Source organism: Macaca mulatta, chromosome 16 (genome assembly GCF_049350105.2).
Source record: "Macaca mulatta isolate MMU2019108-1 chromosome 16, T2T-MMU8v2.0, whole genome shotgun sequence".
Lineage (NCBI taxonomy): Eukaryota > Metazoa > Chordata > Mammalia > Primates > Cercopithecidae > Macaca > Macaca mulatta.
Window position 1 is genome coordinate 46,715,196 of NC_133421.1, and position 24,868 is coordinate 46,740,063.

Here is a 24,868-nt window from a genome sequence, read left to right on the forward strand (position 1 = left end):
AATTACAGGAAATCTGAGTGCTGTTCCTCTCTTATTAGATGAATTCCTTGGTGTTGATGAATTATGGTGATGAATTGGTTAACTATCTCAGGTTAGGAGGAAAAATCAGCTTGTATTGTTTTTGGTGCTTTTTTTTCATCTTCTATATCCAAGTATATATCTTGTTACAAGCACAGTATATTTTATTTTTTAAATTTATTTATATTTATTTATTTATTTATTTATTTATTTATTTATTTATTTTTGAGACAGAGTTTCGCTCTTGTTGCCCCAGCTGGAGTGCAATGGTGCAATCTCGGCTCACTGCAATCTGCCCCCCGGGTTCAAGCGATTCTCCTCCCTCAGCCTCCCAAGTAGCTGGGATTACAGGCACCTGCCACCACACCCAGCTAATTTTTTGTATTTTTAGTAGAGATGGGGTTTTACCATGTTGGCCATGCTCAAACTCCAGACCTCAGGTGACCCACCCGCCTTGGCCTCCCAAAGTGCAAGGATTACAGGCGTGAGCCACCGTGCCCAGCCCAAGCACAGTATATTTTAAGCCTGCATTATTTTATATACCAATTTAAGCATTGGATTTTGGTTATTTTAATTTACTTAGTTTTAACCTCCAGAAATGGCAGTCTTTTTTTTTTTTTTTTTAATAATAAATGATGTTGGTTGGTATAGCTATATATATTTTTTTTAATTTTTATTTTTGAGACAGTGTCTCTCTCTGTCCCCCAGGCTGGAGTGCAGTGGTGAGATCTTGGCTCACTGCAACCTCCACCTCCCAGGTTCAAACAATTCTTGTGCCTCAGCCTCCCAAGTAGCTGGGATTACAGGCATGTGCCTCCATGCCCAGCTAATTTTTCTGTATTTTTAGTAGAGATGGGGTTTCTCCATGTTGGCCAGGCTCGTCTTGAACTCCTCCTGGCTTCAAGTGATAACGCCCGCCTGGGCCTTCCAAAGTGCTGGGATTACAGGTGTGAGCCACTGTGCCTGGCCTTGGCATAACTATATTTACATTTGGTTTATCTCTAGTTTTTAATTACCTGGTATAGCCTAGTGGATTTTATGGTAGACCTTCAGGTGCTATTAGAAAACTGAGATCATCTGCATCCTGACGCTCTACCTGAGTGATAACGTTACTTTGATAATAAAGAATATAGAAACCTTTTAAGAATCACAGGCCTTGGGCCAGGCGCTGTAGCTCACGCCTGTAATCCCAGTACTTTGGGAGGCCAAGGCAGGTGGATCACCTGAGGTTAGGAGTTTGAGACTAGCCTAGCCAATGTGGTGAAACCCCGTCTCTACTAAAAATACAAAAATTAGCCAGGCGTGGTGGCAGGCGCCTGTAATCCCAGCTACTTGGGAGGCTGAGGCAGGAGAATCGCTTGAACCCAGGAGGTGGAGGTTTCCGTGAGCTGAGATCACACCATTGCACTCCAGCCTGGGTGACAAGAACAAAACTCTGTCTCAAAAAAGAAAAAAAAAAAAAGAATCACAGGCCTAAATTTTTATCAGTATCTTAACTGAGTCTGTTTAATTATTTATGAGAAGTACATAAGTACCCACATTATTTAACCAGAATATCAAAATAAACAATTCTAGGACACATGTTTCTCAGGATCTCCTGAGAACTGTGTCATGGGCCAAAGAAATTTTATTAAAAAATAAAAAATATGCCAGGCACAGTGGCTCACACCTGTAATCCCAGCACTTTGGGAGGCCGAGGCAGGCGGATCACGAGGTCAGGAGATTGAGACCATCCTGGCCTCCCCCACCCCATCTCTACTAAAAAAAAAAAAAAAAAAAAAAAAATTAGCCAGGCACGGCGAGTGCCTGTAGTCCCAGCTACTCGGGAGACTGAGGCAGGAGAATGGTGTGAACCTGGGAGGTGGAGCTTGCAGTGAGCCGAGATTGCGCCACTGCACTCCAGCCTGGGCGACAGAGCGAGACTCTGTTTCAAAAAATAAAAAATAAATAAAGGCTGGGTACGGTGGCTCACGCCTGTAATCCCAGCACTTTGGGAGGCCGAGGCGGGCGGATCACCTGAGGTCAGGAGTTCGAGACCAACCTCAACATGGAGAAACCCCGTCTCTACTAAAAATACAAAATTAGCTGGGTGTGGTGGTGCATGCCTGTAATGCCAGCTACTCAGAAGGCTGAGGCAAGAGAATTGCTTGAAACTGGGAGGCGGAGGTTGCAGTGAGCCGAGATCACGCCATTGCACTCCAGCCTGGGCAACAAGAACGAACTCCATCTCAAAAAAAAAAAAAAAAAAATTCCGTCAGTTACTCCATTCTCAGAGTAGCATAATATAAACTAAAGTCTAAATTATAACTTCCAAAACTTTGTTATAATAGAGTTGGTATTTATTCAAATCCTTTTGAATTTTAATAAATAAAAATAAGTGCTCATTGATGCAGTGAGACAGCTAATTTGTAGAAAAGCTCAAGTGCTTAGAGACTTTTTTTTCTGTGAGATTCAGCTTATTAGAGAGTATGGGGAGGAGCTGCTTTACAGTGTGCCCCACCTAGAATGCTTTGCAAATAAATAGAACCTTTTCAAACATTGTCATCAAAGCTCCCTTCAAATTAATGCCTTCCTTTACTTGAGCAAGACCACATAGTATCTAAGGTTATTCTTAAAGTGCCCGGCTGAACCAAGTGTTGTCCATCCTGAATATTAGATGTAGGATTTTTCATAATATTTCATTGGTACCTCTGATTTTTTTTTTTAACCAGGTAACATGTTTTATCTTTAAAGGGCCACTATTTTAATATGCCTCTCTTCAAGAACCTCTAACCCTATTTCTTATTGTATTGTCTGCTTGGTTGGCTAGCTGTGGGAACAAAAAGTCTTGAGAGAAGTGCTTTTAGCCAGCTGTAGGATCTAGAGCTAGGGGAGATCCCACACTAAAAGCATGAGCAAATGAAAATGTTACTGGCAGGTACTTTCAGTTTGATTTCTGTTTATTTCAGTATCACTAGACCTCAGTGTGGAAACAAATGTGTAGTTCGATAGGGTTTAAACTATAAACATTATTAAGTAATGTCAAGTCAGTGGAGAAAAGTCTGTGAAATTATGCTTGCAGTTTAATATGCTGTGCATTATATGGTTTTCAGTTCAGCATTCCTAGTTTTGGGTGGTATTTTTTCTTTCAGGAGAAAGCTTTGCAGAATTCAGATCTGCAGGAACTGATGATGGTTTCACCGATTTTAAAACAGCCGATAGTGTATCACCACTAGAGCCACCGACAAAAGACAAAACTTTTCCACCATCCTTCCCCTCAGGAACCACACAACAGAAACAACAAACACAAGTGAAAAATCCTCTGAACTTAGCAGACCTAGATATGTTTTCCTCAGTTAATTGCAGCAGCGAGAAACCATTGTCTTTTTCAGCTGCATTTAGCACATCAAAATCAGCTTCCACACCACAGTCAACAGGTTCTGCTGCTGCTACGACAGCATTGGCATCAACGAAAACTTCTAGTTTGGCTGATGAGTTTGGAGAATTCAACCTTTTTGGGGAATATTCTGGTCTACCACCTGTTGGGGAGCAGGATGACTTTGCAGATTTTATGGCTTTCAGTAATAGCTCTATTTCATCTGAGCAAAAGCCGGATGACAAATATGATGCCCTTAAAGAGGAAGCCAGTCCCGTTCCTCTAACCAGCAACATGGGCAGCACAGTGAAGGGTGGACAAAACCTAACTGCTGTGTCTACCAAGTATGATGTCTTCAGACAACTTTCTCTGGAAGGATCTGGACTAGGTGTTGAAGACCTAAAAGATAACACTCCTTCAGGAAAAAGTGATGATGATTTTGCTGACTTCCACTCCAGTAAATTTTCTTCCATAAACTCGGACAAATCCCTGGGAGAGAAAGCAGTGGCTTTCAGACACACCAAAGAAGACTCTGCATCAGTGAAGTCCTTGGATCTCCCTTCCATTGGTGGCAGCAGTGTCGGCAAGGAGGACTCTGAAGATGCACTCTCTGTTCAGTTTGACATGAAATTGGCTGATGTGGGAGGAGATCTTAAGCATGTCATGTCTGATAGCTCTTTGGATTTACCAACAGTTAGTGGCCAGCATCCTCCTGCTGCAGGTGAGGAATTGGTGAGATTGCTCTGGTGATGGTGTTGTAGATTTCAAAGATGATTCTGCGGGTGTTGATTTACATGAGTAAGGCTCTGGCCCTTTATCTTTATGAATCTCTAATAATCAACCTCTTTGTTGCCAGTCTCCTTAAAGCAGTATTAAATTTGATTCTATGGATACTTGCATATATGGATACTGTGGCTACTGTGGAACTTAGATTGGGTAGCTAAAATATTTTTATTTTTGAAATCTAGCACCAGCTTGGTGTTAGAGGCACATAAAAACTCACTGCTAAGTGAACCCCACATTGCCAGAAATTTGATAAGGACTTTTGCAGTGCCAGCAGTGTTTCTCCATTTCTGTGAGTAAAATCATTGTTTCCCTCTCCTTTTTTCTTCTCTTGGGTATACACAGCAACTGCCAGTATAGTATTCTGTTGGATTTACAGAAACTAACTCTCGTTAGGCCAAGAAAGTAAAAATTTCTAACCACTTGTAGTGCAGTTTGCCACATCCCTTTAAGAGAAGAAGAGAGAAAGAGTTTATATATGAATGTTCTTTATGTCAGGGTCTGGCAAAGAGGAGGGCGTGTGTTGTCAGTGGAATCCAGGAGCTGTTTTCAGTGTTAACTCTGTTACTAGAAATATTAAGTTGTAACAAATCTGTAGATATTAGAATAGGGTAACTGCTAACTTTCTGATAAAATGTTTGAAAACATCGTATTAGGGAGCCCTCTGAATTCTGTGTGGATTTACATGTAGCAATTTACTCTCTAGTTCAACTTCTGTCATAAAAACTAGATTCCCAAGTGTCCTGGTTTTTGTTTGGTTTTGTTTTTTGATATGTATATAGAAAGATAAACCTATTTTGTGGCCTTTTAATAATGAGAAATATCTCAGTATCACTGTATTATTCTAGAAAATGTATTATGCATATGAAAGGTTTGGTTTTGTCTAACTAGGGAGGGACACATGAGACACTTCCAAGTTTACAGATTCAGGCAGAAATTGTCAAGTCCTATAGCTTTTGCATATGTCAAATTTGCAAGTCGGAAAACAAAATTGCATCCATCCTTTGGCTCTGGAAATGTAGGTATTCCTAAACAGGGTGCTGAATCAGGAGCAAGTTAGCAGAGACATTGCATATTTCATGTTGCTACTTGCTAAGGTATTTTTCAAATGCAGTGGGCGGTCTGAAGAGCTCCTGTGCCCTTGACTGTCTACTTTCTTTTTTTTTCCTTTTTTTGTACTTTTCCTCAGAAATTTTCTTATTTTTTTTTGCTGCTGTTTGATAGAGTGATTTGGGTTTTTGTTTTGTTTTGTTTTGTTTTGTTTTTTTGTATGAGCTGCTTGAACCACAGCAGTTGGTTGCAAAGTGCTCTGTTTTCTGAACAATACTGGATTTTTATTTAAAAATCTCATAACATGTATACTAGCCTTTTGGACTCTGAAGCTACTAATTAGAAACTATTTTTCTGAAAGTGAATCTATATTCTTTCACAGTGCCAAGCTAGATGTCTTTATGAAATGAGTCTAATCCAGGTTTGGGTTGTCTTTTTCCCCCCATTTTATTTGGAGGTTGGTTTTTTGACCAAGCTTGTTCTTATTGACCTGTTAAAATAATCTCTTCTGTGCTCATGTTCTTTTATGTATGTTTGGAACATCCCCAGCTTGGAGCCTGTAATGTTCAAGCTAACTCTCTTCAGTTGGAGGATATTCTTAAAACAGATTGTTTCCTCCCATTGATCTGTAAACCTCCTGTCAGAAAGGAGCAGTATCCCTTTAGAGCGGTTGTTAAAAGGGGTTGATGTCTGACCAATGTGCTATATTGCTGTTGTGCAAAACTGCTGCATTAACGTATTGTAGAGGGTAAATGGCAAGGACTTATTCAGAGTAATGTGGTTTTATTTTATCCTCATGTTCACCACAGTATCTCTTGCTCTCTTAGTTTGAGGGTTAAAGGTACTTCTTGTTGGAGAAATAAGAAGTGAGCTGATGAAGAGAGAATAAAACCTGGTAGATTGCTGTCTGTGGACCTTAATCCTGTTTAGAAGCCCTAACTTAACTCTGAAGGGGATACTGTCTCTTTTACTCTTGCTATAATTCTTTGTATGGAAGGTAGATAATACTGATAACATTGCCTGATTTCTCTGCATATATTACATTTAACCCTTTGAGCCCTTGCTGCATATAATTTCAACTAGGCTGCTTTTTCCCCCCGACTAAATTTAATCTGTGGCACTGAAGCATCTTGACGTGCAGTCATTAAAATCATATGGTTTTATTGGCAGCAAGAGCTGACCCTCATCTGTGACATTTTCAAAGGGTTAGCAAGACTTCTGTAGCTACCTACCTACCTACCTGTAAAGTAGCTCTTCTTTGACATTGAAAATCTTTGTATTTTAATTAGTGCCCTTTTTTTGGCTGCTTTTCTGATGTCTTTTTTTCAATTTAGACATTTTCTGTGTGAATGTGCCTTCGAATTTGCTTTAGTATATTCCTCTGCAAACACTGATCTGCATGCTTATTCTGATGACTTCTTTTCCAGCTCTTCTGTATCACTCTCTTTTGTGATCTGTAAGTCTTGTGTTAATAAATAATTCTTTGGCATATTTTGAAAGTGTGGGGATGTGTGTAATTTGTACTTTTTCAGGGTTAGACCAAAGAAATACCTGACTGGTACCAAGTTTAAAGCAATAGTAGCCTGAGACTAGAGGGCTTTCCCCTTTAGTTTTGTTTTGTCAAACACCTGCCTTCTAAGAAAGTATTGGTACATTTTAGCCGTTGTTTCTTATAATTCCATTAATGTAAGTTTTTAACATGGCATTGCATTGAAATATAACTTCAGACTTAAATAAGAGTAAACCTTACACTACTTTACATGATAGGGAGAAAGAACATTTGTTGCAGTTTCTTCTCTTGAAGAAACTGATCATATTTTATTGTAGAGAATCTGTCTTTACGAGGCATGACATTGAAGAGAAGGGGAAGGTGAGGAAAAAGACCTAAGAGTTGAGTGTTGTGGAAAGAGTTAACTATAACTACCTAGTTATCCATAACTATCTAGTTATCTGTAACTAACTGCATAGTTCAAGCTACTACGTAGTTATAGATAACTAGATAGTTATAAACTTAATTTAAAATAAATCAAATAATATTGAAATGGACTTCTGAGCACAGTAAATGTAAACTGTATTTAAATTGATAATCTGCATAATAGAAAGTGTTCTGTATTAATAGCAGGAAGTCTTCAGGATGGAATTTGATTTGAGTTTGAAATTGGATACTCAGCCGGGCGCGGTGGCTCACGCCTATAATCCCAGCACTTTGGGAGGCCAAGGTGGGTGGACTGCTTGAGGCTGGTAGTTCATGACCAGCCTGGGCAACATGGTGAAACCCCATCTTTACCAAAAAATACAAAAATTAGTCGGACATGGTGGTGTGCACCTGTAGTCCCAGCTACTCAGGAGGTGAGGATCAGGTGATCCTGGGAGGTTGAGGCTATAGTGAGCTGTGATCACATCACTGCACTCCAGCCTGGGTGACAGCAAGACCCTGTCTCAAAGAAAGAAAAATTGGGTGCTCCATCCTCTAATTGCAGAGCATGTTAGATTTGCAGTTATGTATTCTGTATGATGAAGCAACCCTCAGCCTTTTTTTTTTTTTCTTTTCTGATAGTACATAAAGCAAATTCTTAAAACAAGTTTGGGGGGTGTGTCTAAGAAAGTAAGGGTTGAACCATTCTTATTTTTAAGAAAACAATTTCTAGAAGGACCAATGAAATGTAGCAACAAGCGTAGGTCAAACATGGAAAATATTTTCTCCATTTTAGAGTATGGTAACAGTAAAAAAACCTTGAGAATATTACTGTGTTTCAGGTTAGAAACCCAAAACCAATAAAATCCCTGGGAAAATGGGATATTTCCATGGTTTATATTTTGTATTCTTATGTTTTGAGGCTTTAATTCTTTGTTCTTTTTTAGAATTTGAGGAAGGAAGGAAATTAAATCACTGAAAATGAAGACTTTTTTTTTTTTTTTCCGAGATGGAGTTTCATTCTTGTTGCCCAGGCTGGAGTGCAATGGCACGATCTTGGCTCAGTGCAACCTCTGCCTTCCAGGTTCAAGTGATTCTCCTGCCTCAGCCTCCTGAGTAGCTGGGATTACAGGCACATGCCCAACACACCCAGCTAATTTTGTATTTTTAGTAGAGACGGGGGTTTCTTCATGTTGGTCAGGCTGGTCTCGAACTCCTGACCTCAGGTAATCCGCCTGCCTTGGCCTCCCAAAGTGCTGGGATTACAGGCGTGAGCCACCGCGCCTGTTTGTTTTGTTTTGTTTTGTTTTGTTTTTTAAGACAGAGTTTCCCTCTCACCCAGTCTGGAGTGCAATGGCATGATCTTGGATCTCAGCTCACTGCAACCTCTGCCTCCCAGGTTTAAGTGACTCCCCTGCCTCAGCCTCCCAAGTAACTGGGATTACAGGTGCCTGCCGCCACTCCCAGCTAATTTTTGTATTTTTAGTAGAGATGGGGTTTCACCATGTTGGCCAGGCTGGTCTCAAACTCCTGAACTCAGATGATCGATCCACTTGCCTCGACCTCCCAAAGTAGTGGAATTACAGGTGTGAGCTACTGCACCTAGCCTAGAAGAAGATGAGGATTTTGAATAAGATTCCTAAGAGATCACTTGTAGTGTCTTAAATATGCCCTTTAAGAAAGAAAAAAAGTTGTATTTAGAGGTTTAGATTAACTCTGAGAAAAGCCAGGCCTGCCATTCAAAGTACAGCATTGTCCAGAGCATACTGCTTTAAAAAGTTGAATAATACTTCGTTTCAAAAACTTTGTATAAATGCATTGTATTTTATTTATGATATGTGCTGCTAACACATTTGAAAGAAAGAGATCTTACTGTAGCTTCCATTTAGTGATAATGCTAGCTGCCCTTTATTTTGGATTTTCCCATGCTATTTATAAGACCAATCTCTTGATGGCTTTGGCTGAGGAATTTCTTTGTCAATGGAATTCTGTAATGCTAGATTAATTGGTCCATGTAGGACTGCTTTATTTTAACTCTTTTCTGCATTTATCTGAGCAGGCTGCAGAAAATGACTGAATGTAACTGTGCGTAAAGCATACATTCTCAAATTGAGTAATGGATATTTCCAAAGCAACATTACTTTTTAGGGAGGTAGTTTTAATGTAATGTAATGACTTAAACTTCTTTTGTAAAAAAGACTTGAAGAACTCTATGCTATAGGTTTAAACAAACAAACAAAATACTGATGCCATTAGTGCTTCACTTCATGTATCAGTACCTGAGAAGGTATACCCATGTATCTGTTGTTCTGTAGTCACTCTGTTGTTCACATCAAAATCCCTGCTGATTTTTAGAAGTAGCAGATGATGGCCGGGCGCAGTGGCTCATGCCTGTATTCCCAGCACTTTGGGAGGCCGAGGCGGGCGGATCACCTGAGGTCAGGAGTTTGAGACCAGCCTGGCCAACATGGTGTAACCCTGTCTCTACTAAAAATACAAAAATTAGCCGGGTGAGGTGGCGAGCGCCTGTAGTCCCAGCTACTCGGGAGGCCAAGGCACGAGAATTGCTTGAACCTGTGAGGCGGAGGTTGCAGTGAGCCGAGATTGTGCCACTCCCACTGCGGCCTGGGTGACAGAGCCAGACCCCGTCTCAAAAAAAAAAAAAAAGTAGCAAATGAACATGAAGGGAACACTGGCAATATCAAAAAACCTGTGCTAAATCCTAAAATAATGCACCAAAGAACCAAAAGGCCTCAGTTGTACTTCCTGTCTTCTGTGTTCATTTGGTGTCTCTTTGATGAGATTTTTACTGATGACTAGGGGCGGTCCCACTGTGTATCCTGACACCATTCCTTGGCCTTCTGACTTCCTGTGACTTAAAATATCCACAGGATTTCCAGTTTTCAGTTTTGAACTTAAAACACTGACACAGAAACCCAAAGGTGCTTATAGATAGTGTGGATATAATTTAAACCATAGAGTTGCGTGAGTCAGTACAAATGAAGAACAGGAAGTTTTCATACAGATTAGAAAACACTGGATGGCGATTAAACAGCAGCATTTTCCAGCCTGTCCACTTACACTGTGATCACTTTCATTCCTGTTTTCTTCAGTGTTTGAGACGTACAGGACACAGACCAGGTGTTTTAGTTAACAGAGAATATGAATACGACTGATCTCATAGGTAGATCAAAGACAGAATAGGGCCTAAAGGAGATTAGGGCCCAGAGTAGAGAGAAACTGAAATGTACAAGTATTTTACCGTTTGCTTTGGTAAATGAAGTTTAGATTAAATCAGTACTGTAAATGAAAATACGTTTCTTTCTTAGTCCAATGAACATTTTTATTGCTATATAAAATGAGAATAGTGGAATTTGCACGTATATCTCCTTTCCTCTTTCTCTCAACTCCTTCAAAAGCCAGTAACTCTTCATCACCTGGGCATATACTTACAGCTTTAGTAAATGTCCTTGGGAATGAGCTTGGCTGTCTGTATCCTGTAGTAGCAGCCGACATTCTTTGTTCGAAAAATACCTTGTTTTCATGTACAACATCCACTCAAAAGAGATTTGAATAGAGGTTATGGAAGAGACTAATAGGGTTACTTGCCAGCATAAGCAAGAAATACACGTTTTGCTCTGAGATCCGTGATGGAAAACAGATCGTATACGTTTATTCCTTTGGCCTTTGTAATAGGACATTCCTGGCTGCAAACAGATGTATGCATTAAAACACACAATTTGGCATATTATCTGTGTGCAAATGCAGTTCAGCCTAGCACAGCCTAGGAGTTCCACAGCAGAACTGGAAATACAGTAGTGATTTTCTGTTCATTTTATTGCATTCATTCTCCATTTTCTTTTTCCTTTTTCTCTTGCAATTTTCAGAATTCAGCTATCAAATTGAAAATCCATCTATACTAGCTTCAGTGATTACAAACTAAAATGTGGGTTATTCCACATCGTTTTTTCAGACAAGACTTCTATCACTTATGTTGTAGGTGTTACATAATATTTAATATTTTTAAGACCATTATACAATAATACCTATAACTGGACTGCTTAGAAATGTAGAACTATTAACATGGGAAATGAAAATTTTCTTACTTTAAGCTACATTCAATGAACTGATGTACCACATTTTTCTTAGAAAATGGTTTACAAATATTTGCTATGCCAGAACATACTGCCCTGTATTTATATTGTTTATAAATGCTAAGTTTAGGGGCATGGTGTTCTGTCTCACATTCCTTATGTACCGTCAGTACTTGTGTTCAAATGAATTACACTTTACAAAATTACTTTTTCACACTATAGTAGCCAACAAATAAGCAAAAGTAAATTTAAAACTCAACTTTGAGGCTTGATTTTAGTGACTCTTGTGTATTTACTCTTCATTTTAAGTATAAAATATTTCTTTTTAAGTCTTTCATTTGCTTTTCTAGTCTTTCATTTAGTCTTTTCTGGGAGTTGCTCCAAAAGGCAAGATGTTACAGGCGTTATCATTTTTAATAAAAATAAGATTTCCTGAAATTTTAAAAATGCTTAAAAATGCCTCAGCTAAGGCAATCCCTTATTGCCTGTAATGCCTTTTACCTGATTATATTAGTCATTTTAGTTTTTTAAAAGACATTTTGTTGTTGTGTAATTGCAAAGAAAGATCTTTTTATTACCATAGCAATATCTTGATTGCAGTGTTTGAACTGGAGATATCTTTTCATTAAATTTATCATTTGCCTCTAGGAAAATTGTCTCCTTTTTTTTTTGAGACAGAGTCTCAAACTGTCACCAGGCTGGAGTGCAGTGGTGCCATCTTGACTCACAGCAATCTCCGACTCCCTGATTGAAGCGATTCTCCTGCCTCACCCTCCCAAGTAGCTGGAATTACAGGCACACGCCACCGCGCCCAGCTAATTATTATTATTATTACTACTATTTTGAGACGGAGTTTCGCTCTTGTTGCCCAGGCTGGAGTGCAATGGCGCGATCTCGGCTCACTGCAACCTCCACCTCCTGGGTTCAAGCAATTCTCCTGCCTCAGCCTCCCAAGTAGCTGAGATTACAGGCGCCTGCCACCACGCCCGGCTAATTTTTGTATTTTTAGTAGAGACGGGATTTCACCATGTTGGTCAGGCTGGTCTCAAACTCCTAACCTCAGGTGATCCACCCGCCCCGGCCTCCCAAAGTACTGGGATTACAGGTGTGAGCCACCATGCCCGGCCTGATACCCTTTTAATAGGAAAGATTCTGGAAGCAGTTCCTAATATAGTTTCCCAAAATGCTTTCATAGGACCTAGGAATAAAAATAATCTGTATTATGAAACATTCTTCTGAATGTACCCCTCCAAGAATAGTCCTATATTTAACTGCATCACCCCCTGATTGAATTTCACCTCATTTGAGTCTGGACACCTTCTGGTGCCTTTAAATAGTGGGGGAAAAAACAAAAACAAAAGAACACTACAGCAAAAGACCAAGAAAGCTTTGGGTTAAAGGCTTTTCCATTCATTCTAAACTCTAGATTTTTCACCTGAGGCCAGGCGCAATGGCTCATGCCTATAATCCCAGCACTTTGGAAGGCCGAGACGGGCGGATCACCTGAGGTCAGGAGTTCAAGACCAGCCTGACTGACATGGTGAAACCCTGTCTCTACTAAAAATACAAAAACTAGCCGGGCATGGTGGCGGTTGCCTGTAGTCCCAGCTACTCCGGAGGCTGAGGCAGGAGAATCACTTGAACCCAGGAGGCGGAGGTTGCAGTGAGCCGAGATCGCGCCATCGCACTCCAGGCTGGGTGATGAGTAAAACTCCGTCTCAAAAAAGAAATTAAGAAAAAAAAAAAAAAACCTTTTCACCTGAATCTTTTTTTCCTTCTGTTTTGTAAACCACATTTGAAGGGTATGATTGCACCAGAGAATTTTTAAATATACCATCATTCTGTGAAAAGTGTTTGCTTTTTGCTGGTTGGTTTTTTGTATGGCTAGTGTTTTTTGTTTTTATTATTAACTTAGTACCCCTTTCCTAACAGCTCAAAGAAAAAGAGATTTGGATTATACCATTAGAAGAGCTATGGAAATGTCACGAGCCTCTTACCCCTCATAAATTATGCAGTATCGCTGTGAAAGAAAGAGAAAAATGACTCCATGGTGGTTCACCTGTTGACTTAGTTCTGAAAATCTAGGTCACAAAACTTTTGAGCAGTTTCCTTGTAAATCACATATGTGGTTGTCAGAGGAAGAGTCTTGTATTTAGCCTTCTTGCCTCATGTACGGTGACTACAGTGAAACTAAATGCATATCAACCTACTTCTCCACACCAGCCTAATCCAGTCTCGGCTGGTTTTGCTTTTTGAAAATGAGCAAGAACCTTTTTCTCCTAGTAATACCACTAAAATGTTGAGTTGACTTTTCATTTTTGCTTTGAAATTCCCCTCTAGGCTCTAAAGCAGCAATTAACTGTCAAGTTGAGGCTGGTGGCACCTATGCAGAGCAGACACTAGCTATTATGTATTGCTCACCAGGCGTCAATCTGGCCTTTTACACACGTGGTCACGGTTGATGGCCTTAACACAGTCCTTCCAAGTACATGGTCTTCTCCTCATTTTACTGATAAGCAAACTGAGGTTCAGAAATGTTCAATCATCTGCCTAGTGCCACACAAATAGTAGGTAGCAGAGTTGAACTCAGGTCTTTCTAAATCAAAAACCTACATTCTTTCTGCTGTTTTATGCTGCCTCTTAAATTACTTAACTATGTATTAAGAATGCTTTGTAAAATCAGTCGTCTGCCCAGCAGTTCTTTTTTTTTCCTTCTTTCCTTTTTTTTTTAAATGGAGAGTAGATACATAGTTGAAGGAAAAAGTGGAGCCCAACAGGACCCAGATCTTTTTATTGCATTTTTTAAGGGCGAAAGTAGATCAGATTGATTTTTCTTTCCTCATACTTCATCACAGCAATATGATGTCCAATTTGACCAAAATAACAACTAGGTAAGTAATTGCTTGATTAAAATCTCATATTTGGCATTGCCTGAGACAGAAATCCTAATAAGTGATAATATTATGACAGAAACCCTAATAATTGATTAAAAGTTAGATGACATTATTTTCATTTTAGTTTTGAGAAACTGTCAACTTTTAATTATTTTGCCATGTACATTTCACATGACCATGTTTTAAAGGCACATTTTCCAACATAGTCAAGATGAAGGGAGACATGTTTTAGGCAAGGAATATCAGTACGTTTTTAAGTTTATAAGGGAACAATTTATTAAATGACCCCAATCGTATATCAAATAGTATATACATTGGTAGATGAACCTCCTATCTTTTTTTAGTAATTTTTGTAGCCAAAGAAAATGGTTCTTGGTAACTAAATGTAAATGCCAACTCAAGGCTAATGTGGGTTTTTTTAAGATCAGATTTTACAGCCCAACTCTTTTAATTTTAGTGCAAACTCTAAATTTAGCTAATTTCAACATAGTATAAAACTAATCAAATATGCTAGGCATTTTGCTTCTACAGAGTTTAGGGCATTTTGCCTAAATTGCTTGCCTCTAATTGTGGGGTCTTATTTCCCTTTCAGATATAGAGGACTTAAAATATGCTGCTTTTGGAAGCTACAGTAGCAATTTTGCAGTGAGCACACTTACAAGCTGTGACTGGTCAGACAGGGATGATGCAACTCAGGGCAGAAAACTCTCTCCATTTGTCCTCTCAGCAGGAAGTGGATCCCCCTCAGCCACCTCAATTCTTCAAAAGAAAGAGACTTCATTTGGCAGTTCTGAAAACATCACCATGACATCTCTCTCCAAAGTAACAACCTTTGCCAGTGAAGATGCTCTTCCAGAGACCACCTTCCCAGCGTTTGCCAGTTTTAAAGACATGATTCCTCAGACCAGTGAGCAAAAGGAATATGAAAGCAGAGACTATAAAGATTTCACAAGACAGGACCTGCCTACAGCTGAACGGAGCCCAGAGGCCACTTGTCCCAGCCCAGCATCCAGTGGTGCCTCTCAAGAAACCCCCAACGAATGTTCAGATGACTTTGGAGAGTTTCAAAGTGAAAAGCCCAAAATCAGCAAATTTGACTTCTTAGTAGCCACTTCACAAAGCAAAATGAAATCCAGTGAAGAAATGATCAAAAGTGAGCTGGCAACCTTTGACCTTTCTGTTCAAGGTGAGTAGCTTCCAAGGTAGATTTTACTATTGCGGTTTTTTTCCACTGAGATGTTAGATGTTCTTAAGAATAAAATGTTGCTCCCTGGTTTAGCAGGAAATAGATTTTTCTAATCTTTGAAATCCGGGTCAATTACAGATAGCTATAATAAAGATTTCCCTGAGACCGGAGTCAAAATCAGTATCCCTCAGATAACTGTTCTATGGGCTAAAAACAAGCATAGCATACAGGTATTGTTCATTAGCTCGTTTGGTTAGAGGTGCGCTGTGTTAAAAGAGCCAGATAAGTGGATTTGAGCCACTTGAAGGCACGTTAGCTCCTCTCCTGTTCCCGGGGCACAGATAATGTCTTTGAATCCAAAGGTTGCAATGTGGTGGCCGTGGATCTGCATCCAGCCTGCATATCACATTGACCCACACAAGAGATTTTTAAGTATGAAGTAATTGCCAGTATTTAAAAGACATGAGATTTCCCAATCTGGATTTCCACCTTTTCTTGAGAAGTCATAATATCTGGCACTAGTAGGTCTGCACTCCCATATGCTGACAAGCAGCTGGAGCCAAAAGCACCGCTCCCTGTAGATGGGTCATTCTCTCTCTCTTGCCATAATCCCCACCGCTTCCTGTCTCAGCGGACCTACTTAGGGTATTCACTTTCCTTGCCTGGTCTCTGAAGGCATTTGAGTTTGCCTCTTCTGCTTTAATCTCATCCTGACTGAAGGGGTCGTTGATTTCAGCTGGATTGAGAGCCTGCGAAGGAACTCGATTACAAATCCATAACAAATGACTGGAAAAGCCACACAACTCTTACACACGGGTATTTAGAAAGGTGCTTTTGTTCTCCAGACTCCAGTGATTCTGCACTGAGCATTATGGAAGACTTGTGATAGATCAGAGAAGAGTCATGTTGAAAATAAAAGGCAGGGAAACCAAGCAAGAAAGAACAGTGGAAAGAATTCAACATGTAGCTTCCCAGAAAGAATGAATGAGGAATGTGTTTGTGAATGCCTCATGACATAAGCATCTGAAGAAGAGGGTTGTGGGCTGGGTGCGGTGGCTCACATCTGTAATCTCAGCACTTTGGGAGGCGGAGGCAGGCGAATTAACTTGAGGTCAGGAGTTCGAGACCAGCCTGGCCAACACGGTGAAACCGCATCTCTACTAAAAATACAAACATTAGCCGGGCACGGTGGTGCACACCTGTAGTCCCAGCTACTCAGGAGGCTGAGGCAGGAGAATCGCTTGAACCCAGGAGGCAGAGGTTGCAGTGAACCGAGATCGCACCACTGTACTCCAGTCTGAGCAACAAAGCAAGACTCTGTCTTAAAAACAAGAAAAAAAAAAGAGGGTTGTGGTAGCGAGGAAGAGCCTCTGCCTGAACTAAGGTAGGTGGCCAAAACCTTTGACTGTATTCTCCCCTTCTCCCAGGATCACACAAGAGGAGTTTGAGCCTCGGTGATAAAGAAATAAGCCGTTCTTCCCCTTCTCCGGCTTTGGAGCAGCCTTTCAGAGACCGTTCCAATACTCTGAATGAGAAGCCCGCGCTGCCCGTCATCCGAGACAAGTACAAAGACCTGACGGGAGAGGTGGAGGTGAGAGGAGAGCTTTCTATAGGGGGTGGATAACAGACCAGCAAGCACACAGGACCCCAAGACAGAATGCTCTCAGCTTTCACATGGGGAAAATGAGGAGCAGAAAGGCACAAAGCACCAGACATAAACTATGTAATTAGAGAAGGGTAACATTAGCCCTGGGTGAAAACATTTTCCAGGTGTGGCACCCACTGAAAGTAGTCAGTGACCCTAAAACCAAAACTATTCATGGGACTTCACAAGGATGGCAAGAGTTTGTAGAATTCTTCTTGAGCACTTAGACTTTATTGTCTTCACGAAACCTCAAAATAGAGGAGACAGGGAAAATATTCTGAATTTTTTATTTTTGTCTGCTGCATCTTAGTACATTAGCCGGGCATGGTGGTGCACACCTATACCACGGTATGTTCCTCCTATGGCCAACACACTTAACTTCCTGCCTTTCCCTACTCCTTGTTACACGTGCACGTGGGCCATGTCCTCACACACAGCGTTATAACCAGGGAGTGGAAAGCCAGCAGCCTAATAGCAGTTTCTGTACCAGATAGCTACATGCTGAGTGCCTTGGAAGAAGGGCTTACACTGTTACTGATGGAACAAATGAGGCAACACTCACAGGGGGAAGCCGCTGGAAAGCATGTCCCTTCGACTCACAGATCCTGTGCTCAGAAGTTACATTTATTAGTAATTTAGCATAGTTATTAGTGAGTTCAAAAGATAAACTGCGGCCGGGCGTGGTGGCTCATCCCTGTCATCTCAGCACTTTGGAAGGCCAAGTTGGGCAGATCACTTGAGCTCAGGAGTTTGAGACCAGCCTGAGCAACATGGTGAAACCCCACCTCTACCAAAAATACCAAAATTAGCCGCTTATGGTGGTGCGCACCTGTAGTCCCAGCTACTCTGGAGGCTGAGGTGGGAGGATTGCTTGCATCCAGGAGTTGAGGCTGTAGTGAGCAGAAATCATGCCACTGCACTTCAACCTAGGCAACAGAGCAAGACCCTGTCTCAAAAAAAAAAAAGAAAAAAAAAACTGCTTGAACTAGAGTGATTGTAATAAAAAGGAAAGTCTTCCAAGCTCAAGCCCTTTGAATTGACAGAGTCATCAATGGAAGATTCCAGGTTTGCGCTCAAGGCGTAACCCAGTTCTTTTTATCAAATTCACAGGAAAATGAGAGATATGCATATGAATGGCAGAGATGCCTGGGGAGTGCCCTGAATGTGAGTATGTCATTTTCTCGTTCACATGTATGTAAGTGTTCTCTTGTGCCTTTTTGCCTTCTTGGTTCATTTGAATGGACAGAGGCAAACTTCAGGAGAGCCTTACGTGGATGTCCCTGGGCAAAGTGAAACTCTGTGGAAGTCATACATCGTAGGTGAGGCTTCTTTCACACTTACCATAGCAGACTGGCTCATGTGTCAGTCGTCTCCTCATCTGTCATTGTGTTTAAGAAATACCAAAGTGATTTCATTAACTCTGACTAAATCAAAATAGTATTTAAACTAAAGAACCTGTCTTGGCCGGGTGCGGTGGCTCAACACCTATAATCCCAGTACTTTGGGAGCCTGAGGCGGGCAGATCACGAGGTCAGGAGTTCAAGACCAGCCTGATCAACATGGTGAAACCCCGTCTCTACTAAAAATACAAAAATTAGCCAGGCGTGGTGGCGCACGCCTGTAGTCCCAGCTACTCAGGAGACTGAGGCAGGAGAATCACTTGAACCCGGGAGTTGGGGGTTGTGGTGAGCTGAGACTACACCACTGCACTCTAGCCTGTGCTACAGAGCGAGACTCCATCTCAAAAAAAAAAAAAGAAAACTGTCTTTTCTCTTCCAAAGAAATGGAGGATTGTTTTTCAAGGATAAAATGAGATTTTTTGACACCTCGTGGCTTTTCGGTTGGGTTTTCTACTAACAGTAAATTGATTCGCGATGACTTTTGTTAGTTATGTAAGGTGATGTGATTTCATTTCTTGTAGGTCATTAAGAAGGCAAATGATACCTTAAATGGAATCAGTAGTAGTTCTGTTTGCACAGAAGTAATTCAGTCAGCTCAAGGCATGGAATATTTATTAGGTATGTTCTTTTATATTTTACTATTGAAAATGATGGCACTTTGCATTATTTTCACTTTTCCCTTGAATTATTTTAAGCTAGATCTCTCAAGTTACATATGACTTCACTAAGAAGCATCTGCATTTGTGGGTAAGACACTTAAGTTACAGGCAGTAAACTATTGAACTTAAAAAGTCTCTATGGCTAAGTTTCCTCGTCCTTGTTATATACATAATAGCAAAAATGTAAAATTATGTCTCTGTTACTGGTTTATCAGAGCTACTGATGCACTGAAATAAAATCATCTTGTCTCCCATCAGTTCCTTACCATACTCTATATTCTTTCTCTCGACCGCTTAATGACACCACAGAATCCTTAACCTCCTGGTCATCTGCAGCAATTAGATATGTCAGTCCAACGTGAAAGCGCAGCCTCTGTCCGCTTCGGTCCTCCCTTCCCCAGGCTCAGGCTTGGCCCGTGGCTGGAGCCACACACACTGGACCCTAATCTTTTTCAAACCTTTACTCACTTGTCAGCTTCTGAGTGAAATCTTTCCTAGCATCCGTCTCTCCGAAGAGTATCCTCTCTCCCCACCCCGGCACTTCCCATCCCATGCTCTGCTGGATTTTCTCTTTTGCTCTATTACCTTTAATTTCTTACATATGTTACTTACTGCTCTTTTCTTAAGACAGGATCACACTCTGTCACCCAGGCTGGAGTACAGTGATGTGATCATGACTCACTGCAGCGTCCACCTCCCAGGCTCAAGCAATCCTCCCACCTCAGCCTCCCAAGTGGCTGGAACCACAGGCGCGCACCACGATGTGCCCAGCTAATTTTTGTAGTTTTTGTAGAGACGGGTTTTCGCCATGTTGCCCAGGCTGGTCTCGAACCCCTGAGCTCAAGCAACCCACCCACCTTGGCCTCCCAAGTGCTGGGATCACAGGTGTGAGCCACTGCACCTAGTTACTTGTTGTTTTTATGCTCTGTCTCCCTCCACTAGAATGAACCTCCACGAAGGCTAGGATTTTGGTCTGTTTTGTTCACTGGTGTGTCCCTAACACCTAATCTAGTGTCCTGCACATAGTTGGCACTCAAAAATATTTGCTGGATGAGTGGAGAGTGAAGGGATGTAGCCTCTGCCTTACTCCTGCCACCTCACTCGGGGTCTTCTTTTCCTGCTCAAACAGGCACAGTTCTGCATAAGCAGATGTCCACCAGGAAATGGGGCACCTGTCTTTTCTCCTCGTATCCTTGTATCTATGGAAGATTCTCTTAGAAGCGCCCTCACTTGGCTTAGGGTGGGCAGTGATTTCTGCCCCTCCCTTGGGGAATGAAGAAGAAAGGCCATAGTGCTGTGCACAGGGCTGCTGAGGCACACTCTGAAGATCCCCTGGAATCCCTCTGTGTTCACTTAGAGAGGTTGGGGTCATGTCTTTGGTGACTGTCACATTGCAGGGGTTAGGGATGTATCTGGTGGCTGTCCTTAGAATGTGAGGTACTTATCACCTCTCATCCTTGCTTGAAGAGTTCAACCACAATTTAGAGACCACAGGAAAAGAACCGGTCTGCATCCTGTTGCATGTATAAAGATAAGTGAAGTCAAAGTGTTTGTAAGACCTTCAGATTCAGAGGGGTGAGATATTTCTTAATTACTTTGTGATGCTATTAACATTGAGATTCTTTTAAATTTTTACTATCCCCATTTTCAGCTAGTTTATTGGGATTTCCCAGATTCAAGCAGATGGACTCATAAATAAACCTCCCAAAAAACAAAACCTAATAACTTGCATATTGCCTGCCATTCTCCAAGCGCTGTTGTAAGCCTTTTACCATGTTAACCTGTTTAATCCTCTCAACCATCCTTGGAGGAGGTACTGTTACCGTCCCAACTTCACAGATGAGGAAATGGAGTTACAGAGAGGTTATGTGACTTGCCTAAGGTCATGTAGCCAGTAAGAGGCATAGCTGGAGTTTGAACCCAAGCAGTGCAGCTTTAGAGTCTATGCTCTTACCAGTGAGCTATACAGCAGCACTGAGAAGTGGATTGGTCCCAGAGAATAGTACGTACACCTCTGTCCAGATGTACCCTTGTTTCTAATAGATATCAGCCAGCAATGATGCTCCCCTGTCTGGTTCCTCTGTGTCTCCACTGTCAACACTCTCTCTCTGCTCTCTCATCCCATCAGGTGTTGTTGAAGTGTACAGGGTAACCAAGCGTGTGGAGCTGGGGATCAAAGCCACTGCAGTGTGCAGTGAGAAACTCCAGCAGTTGCTGAAGGACATCGATAAAGTATGGAATAACCTAATCGGCTTCATGTCACTCGCCACACTCACAGTAAGTCCATGAAACAACTCAGCAGTTGCTTTCCTTTCCAGAAACCTAAGCTGTAAAGCAGAGTGTATTCCTATGATGGTACTTACTGGAGGCTGAAGGTGCCAACTGGAGCCTGTTGTATTAAAGGAGGGAGATCACCGGTGTGTGGTCAGCTGAACAGCACCAGGTCGGCTTCTGATCTCTCCAAGGCCCAGGGAACCTAAGGAAAAAAAGAGTATAGGAAAACATTCACTCTGGCTACACCTTTCTTAATTCACATAACACATGGGAGTTTTGCAAAGCATTGGTTTGAGATACTCCCTTTGCACTTCTAGTTATTTGTGTCCCCATATGTGTCCTTTCAAAAAGCTATATGATACCTCATGTTGCCATCCTGTAGTTTGTTTAGCCCTTCTTTTTTTAGGTTCTTGGGTTATTTTTATTTTTTCCTGTTATGAGTAGTTCTCTAAATAACAAATCACTGTTCCTTTGTGGGGATGTAGTTCCTCTAAGTGGAGTAAGAGGTCAGTGTGTGTGTCTGCACAGGTGCATGCATACATATGTAGCTGTTGTTACATTTATTAGAAGGCTTTCCAAGAGCTTGTATTGTTTGCAGTGCTACCGGATATATATAAGTACATGGATACATTTCTCTACATTATGTCCTATCAGTTTCTTAATTTAACAAGCATGCAATTATTCCCTAAGGTGTTTTTTGCATTTTGTTTTAATTTCATGAGAGGCTTTGCCGTGTTCCAAATGACAGTTTACTATTTCTGTTTCCTTTGTGTATAAATGGATTGGACTCTTTTGACCATTTGACCATTTATTCCTTGGAATATGGTTATTGACCTTATATATTTCATATTTGTAATAGATTTATATACATATATATAAGCTTGTAAACTTTTATCAGCTTTTTTTCCTCCTCTATTACTGTCCCTTTTTTACATTTCATTGGGCGAAACTATTTTATTTTTATATATTCATACCTATTCAGTTTGTCTCTGATGATATCCTTTATTTCACAATAGTCAGAAGTTTATCTTCCTTCCACAGCTGGAATAAATATGCTATTCCAATTTTTTTTTAACATGGAACACTGTGACCCATCTGAATGGGATTGCAGTTGTGTGGGAGGAAGCAGTTCTAATTTTCTGAACTGATAGCCAGGTGGATACCCAGCTACCCCAACAATGTGTCTTCAGCAGCACATCCTCTCACCATTGTCATGTTGCTTCTGGTTTGTAATATTAAAGTCTTTAAGAGTTTAAATAATTTCCAAAACTTTTTCTTGTTCCCTTGGATCAGTTCTCATTTTCTAACCTAAAACCGTAGGTAGATAATTTTTTTAAAAAAACTGTTCTGGCAAGTGAAGTAAGAAATGAAGTATTAATATTGAAAAAAGAGATAAAATTATGTTTAGTTGGTGATAATGAAATTCTTTTAAAAATCTAAATTCAAGCAGCCTGGTGCAGTGGCTCACCCCTGTCATCCCAGCGCTTTGGGGAGGCTGAGGTGGGCGGATCACTTGAGCCCAGGAGTTTGAGACCAGCCTGGGCAACATGGTAAAACTTCGTCTCTACCAAAAATACAAAAATTAACCAATCTCATAACCTGGTCAGTCGATAGATAGATAGATAGATAAAAAAATACATTTTTTAATCTAAATTCAAGAGTATAAATGTATTGCATGTGGCAAAAATTCGTAACAATTCTACATATTAATAGTAGTTAGAAAATATGATGAAATTAGGCCAGGCATGGTGGCTCATGCCTGAATCCCAGCACTTTGAGAGGCCAAGGCAGGCAGATCAATTGAGGCCAGGAGTTTGAGGCCAGCCTGGCCAATATGCTGAATCACCATCTCTACTAAAAATACAAAAAAAAAAAAAAAAATTAGCCGGCTGTGGTATCTAGTGCCTGTAATCCCCACTACTTGGGAGGCTGAGGCAGGAGAATTGCTTGAACCTGGGAAATGGAGGTTGTAGTAAGCCGAGATGGTACCACTGCATTCCAGCCTGGGTGACAGAGCAAGACTCTGTCTCAAAAAAAAAAGAAAAGAAAATGAAGTTAGATACCTTATTTTTTTTGTTAGAAAATATAACGAAGGCCAGGCACGGTGGCTCATGCCTGTAATCCCAGCACTTTGGGAGGCCAAGGTGTGTGGATCGCCTGAGGTCGGGAGTTGGAGACCAGTCTGATCAACCCCATCTGTATTAAAAATACAAAACTAGCTGGGTGTGGTGGTGCATGCCTGTAATCCCAGCTACTTGGGAGGCCGTGGCAGGAGAATTGCTTGAACCCAGGAGACGGAGGTTGCAGTGAGCCGAGATCACGCCACTGTCTTCCAGCCTGGGCAACAAGAGTGAAACTCCGTCTCGAAAAAGAAAGAAAAGAAAAGAAAGAAATATAATGAAATTAGAAATCTTTTTAAAAAAAAAAATCTATTAACTAATTCAAGCCCATATCACTTTTGAACTTCTGACCTCTTTTTTTTTTTTTTTCCCAGACAGTCTCGCTCTGTCACCCAGGCTGGAGGGCAGTGGTGCGATCTCGGCTCACTGCAACCTCCACCTTGTGGGTTCAAGCGATTCTCGTGCCTCAGCCTACTGAGTAACTGGGATTACAGGCATGCGCCACCTCGCTCAGCTAATTTTTGTATTTTTAGTAGAGACGGGGTCTCACCATTTTGGCCAGGCTGGTCTCAAACTCCTGGGCTCAACTGATCCACCCACCTTGGCCTCCCAAAGTGTTGGGATTATAGGTATGAACCACTGTGCCTGACCTTGATACTAATATCAGAAAGAAATTTCTTTTGTGGGTTCTCCTAAAGAGAAAACTGATATAATCAACATTGTCTTAAAAAAAAAAAAAAAAAAAGAAAAATCCTTTCAGTAAATAAAGCAACAGGTTTCATTGAGTAGTTTCTTATTACATCTCTCAATATAGGCCAAATGGCATAACTCCAGAGTATGAGAGGAAGTCATTTTAAGTGTGGAAAAAATAGATTAAATTGTAAACTAGGAGGTGTAGCAGTGCATACTGATGGCAGGCTCGTGTCTTTGCTCTGTAAAGGAAGCATACAAATCAACGAAAAATATACCAACATCTCAGTAACGTATGAGCAAAAATGTGAAGTGATTTGTAAAAGGGGAGGTACAGTTAATCAGTAAACATTAATTCAAATTAAAACAAGGTTACATTTTTTACCTACTTTTTTTTTTTTTTTTTTTTTGAGACAGCTCTCACTCTCTTGCCCAGGCTGGAGTGCAGTGGCGCGATCTCGGCTCACTGCAACCTCCACCTCCCGAGTTCAAGCAATTCTCGTGCCTCAGCCTCCCAAGTAGCCGGGATTACAGGCGCCTGCCACCATGCCCAGCTAGTTTTTGTATTTTTAGTAAAGACAGGGTTTCACCGTGTTGGCCAGGCTGGTCTCGAACTCGTGGCCTCATGTAATCCACTCACCTCTGCCTCCCAAAGTGCTAGAGGCATTACAGGCGTGAGCCACCACGCCTGGCCTGCCTACTAATTAAGCCCAATTTTTGTGTGATCTATTTGTTTGAATACTAATAGTGTTGATGTGGTAAAATGTGGACTATCTACTGTAGGG

The 24,868-nt window shown here is 41.0% G+C and overlaps 1 protein-coding gene across 50 annotated transcripts in view; it reads left to right on the forward strand.

The window, feature by feature from the left end:
* SYNRG (synergin gamma) overlaps positions 1–24,868 on the forward strand; it is a 334,879-nt gene that overhangs the window by 292,878 nt on the left and 17,133 nt on the right. For 20 of the 50 annotated variants that reach the window (XR_013405826.1, XR_013405827.1, XM_015119432.3 and 17 more), the window contains 6 exon segments: positions 3,150–4,094; positions 14,702–15,295; positions 16,723–16,886; positions 18,051–18,104; positions 18,862–18,958; positions 21,128–21,276. Coding sequence is in view for 46 of the 50 variants with exons in the window: in XM_015119432.3 (XP_014974918.3) it covers positions 3,150–4,094; positions 14,702–15,295; positions 16,723–16,886; positions 18,051–18,104; positions 18,862–18,958; positions 21,128–21,276 (2,003 nt within the window). In the remaining 4 variants the exon portion in view is untranslated. 50 annotated transcript variants of the gene reach the window in all.